The sequence below is a fragment of the Meleagris gallopavo genome (assembly GCF_000146605.3).
Source record: "Meleagris gallopavo isolate NT-WF06-2002-E0010 breed Aviagen turkey brand Nicholas breeding stock chromosome 10 unlocalized genomic scaffold, Turkey_5.1 Chr10_random_7180001901254, whole genome shotgun sequence".
Taxonomy (NCBI): domain Eukaryota; kingdom Metazoa; phylum Chordata; class Aves; order Galliformes; family Phasianidae; genus Meleagris; species Meleagris gallopavo.
This window is the reverse complement of record NW_011097937.1, coordinates 323-3,276: the sequence shown is the minus strand read 5'-3', so window position 1 is coordinate 3,276 and position 2,954 is coordinate 323. Positions and strand designations below refer to the sequence as shown.

The following is a 2,954-nucleotide window of genomic DNA, read 5'->3' as shown; positions in this document are numbered from 1 at the left end:
CACCCTGTACCTCACAGACCCCCACCCCCTATAGGACCACCCCACACCTCTCAGACCCCTTATAGGACCACCCCACACCCCTCAGCCCCCTTGTAGGGCCACCCCATACCTTGCACACCCGTGCCACCCGTGCCACCACCTGCTCAGCATAGCAGTCGTACTCCACCGCCCTCTCACTGAAGAAGAAGTAAACCTTGTCGTCGTCCCCGGTGCTGCTGCCTGCGCTCTCCTGTATGTAGGCTGAGGCCACGAAGTGGGGCTCTGTGGGGACAGATGGGGACAGTAGGATCGTGCGGGGCGGCCCCGTATCCCTGTGTCCCCATAGCCCCACGTCCACGTGTCCTTGTGCCCCCATATCCCTACGTCCCTCTGTCCCCGTATCCCTGTGTCCCCATAGCCCCACGTCCACGTGTCCTTGTGCCCCCATATCCCTACGTCCCTCTGTCCCCGTATCCCTGTGTCCCCATAGCCCCACATCCACGTGTCCTTGTGCCCCCATATCCCTACGTCCTTCTGTCCCCGGATCCCTGTGTCCCCATGACCCCGCGTCCCCATATGCCCGTATCCCCGTGTCCCCATATCCCTGTGTCCCCTGTCCTCATGTCCCCATACCCCTGCATCCCTGTGTCCTTGTGCCCCCATATCTCCATGCCCCCATATCCCCATGTTCCCATGTCCCTACATCCTCCCGCCCCCATATCCCCATGTTCCCATATCCCTGTGCCCCTATATCCCCCCATCCCCATTTCCTTCCACCTCCATATCCCCATATTTCCATATCCCCGTGTTCCCATATCCCCATAACCCCATATCTCCATGCCCCCACATCCCCCCATCCCTATGTTGTGTCCCCATATGCCCATATTTCCATGTTCCTATGTTCCCATATCCCCACACCCCCATATTTCCATATCCCTATGTCCCCATATTTCCATGTTCCCATGTCCCCATATCCCCCATTCCCATACTCTTGTGCCCCCATAGCCCCATATTTCCATTTCCCCATGCTCCCACGCTCCCATATCCCCCATCTCTGTGCCCCCATATCCCCATATTTCCGTGTTCCCATGTCTCCACATGCCCCCATATCCCCATATTTCCGTGTTCCCATGTCTCCATATGCCCCCACACCCCCATATTTCCATTTCCCAATGCCCCCATGTCCCCATATCCCCATGCTCCCATATCCCACGTCCCCGTGCCCCACATCCCCGTGCCCCACATCCCCGTGCCCCCCGCCCCAGCACCGTTCAGCCAGGAGGTCAGGTACTCAGTCTTCATGGAGTAATGCGGCCCCAGGTTTCGCAGGATGACGGGCTCAGTGCCCAGGAAGTTGTTGAAGGTGGCGGAGTACAGCTCTCCATCTGTAGGGTCGGGATGAGGCCGTTAGGGGCAGCCGTAGGGCCGGGCTGCCCGGCCCTGATGTCACCCAGGGGACGGCGGTGTCACCTACCCACAATGAGGCCGGTGTGGCCCTTGGTGGGGTCGTAGGGACATTTGCCCTTCCCGTCCTCAAAAGCCACGTGGTCCAGGGTGAAACCAGACAGCTCCTGTAGGGCACAGTGTGGGTTCAGACCCACAGCCCGGCCCGCCCCACACCCAGACAACCCCGGGATGGGGACAGGGACACCCCTGGGTCACCCTCCAGGGGATGGGGACAGCCCTGAGTGATGCTCCTGGGGACAGGGACAGCTTGGATGGCTACATGGGCACCTCCAGATGTCCCTCCTGGGCACAGAGACACCCCCAAATGATGCTCCTGGGGCCAGGGACGGCCCTAAATGGGTACAAGGACACCCCCAAATGACATTTCTGGGGATGGGAGTACCCCGATTGGGTAGGTGGACACCTCCAGATGTCCCCTGGGGTACAGGGAGACCCCCAGATGATGCTCATGGGGATGGGGACACAACAAATGGCATGCAGGCACCCCAAGATGTCCCTTCTAGGGACAGGGACTCCCCCAAATGATGCCCTTGGGAAAGGGACACCCCTGGATGATGTTCATGGGGCCAAGGACGCCCCCAAATGATGCTCCTGGGAACAGGGGCACCCCCAGATGGGCACAAGGACACCCCCAGATGTCTTGCTTGGCCTCAGGGAGACCCCCAAATGATGCTCATGGGGATGGGGATACCCTAAAAAGGCACAGGGACATCCCCAAATGATGCTCCTGGGGATGGGGACACCCTAAATGGGCACAGAGACACCCCCAAATGATGCTCCTGGGGATGGGGACACCCCAAAAGGGCACAGGGACACCCCCAAATGATGCTCCTGGGGATGAGGACACCCCAAAAGGGCACAGGGACACCCCCAAATGATGATCCTGGGGATGAGGACACCCCAAAAGGGCACAGGGACACCCCCAAATGATGCTCCTGGGGATGGGGACACCCCAAAAGGGCACAAGGACACCCCCAAATGATGCTCCTGGGGATGGGGACACCCCAAAAGGGCACAGGGACACCCCCAAATGATGCTCCTGGGGATGAGGACACCCCCAAATGATGCTCCAAAGGACACGACCACCCCCAGGCGACACTCTTGGGGTCAGGGACACCCCCAAATGATGCTCCAAGGGACAGGGACACCCCCACATGGGCACCTGGACACCCCCAGATGTCCCTCCTGGGCGCAGGGACGCTGTGTGCCATATCCTGGGGTTTTGGGGGGGGGCTCTGGGGAGGGGGCTGCACTCACAATGTAGGCACACTTGGGCTGGAAGGCGTAGGTGCCGCAGGCATACAGGTGGGAGCTGTTGTAGCTCTGCAGGAAGCGCACGTAGTTGAAGCAGTCGGTCTTGGGGGGGCAGAAAAGATGTGGTCAATGAGGGGGGGGGGGAGGCACCCCCACATTCCCTATAGCCCCCTCAGCACCCCCAGACCCACACCTGGTTGTTTTTGCCCTTCTGGATGCACTCCGCTTTCTTCTCCACGGGGGCTTCCCAGGAG

The 2,954-nt window shown here is 60.3% G+C and overlaps 1 protein-coding gene across 1 annotated transcript; it reads right to left on the bottom strand.

The window, feature by feature from the left end:
- Positions 1 to 22: 22 nt before the first annotated feature.
- Positions 23 to 2,950, bottom strand: LOC104915487 (semaphorin-4C-like; the record flags this gene model as incomplete). Its single annotated transcript, XM_010726388.2, has 5 exons — positions 23 to 261; positions 1,248 to 1,364; positions 1,454 to 1,550; positions 2,704 to 2,802; positions 2,894 to 2,950. Coding segments are annotated over 5 exons (603 nt in total), but the record flags the coding sequence as incomplete, so codon positions are not given.
- Positions 2,951 to 2,954: the final 4 nt, after the last annotated feature.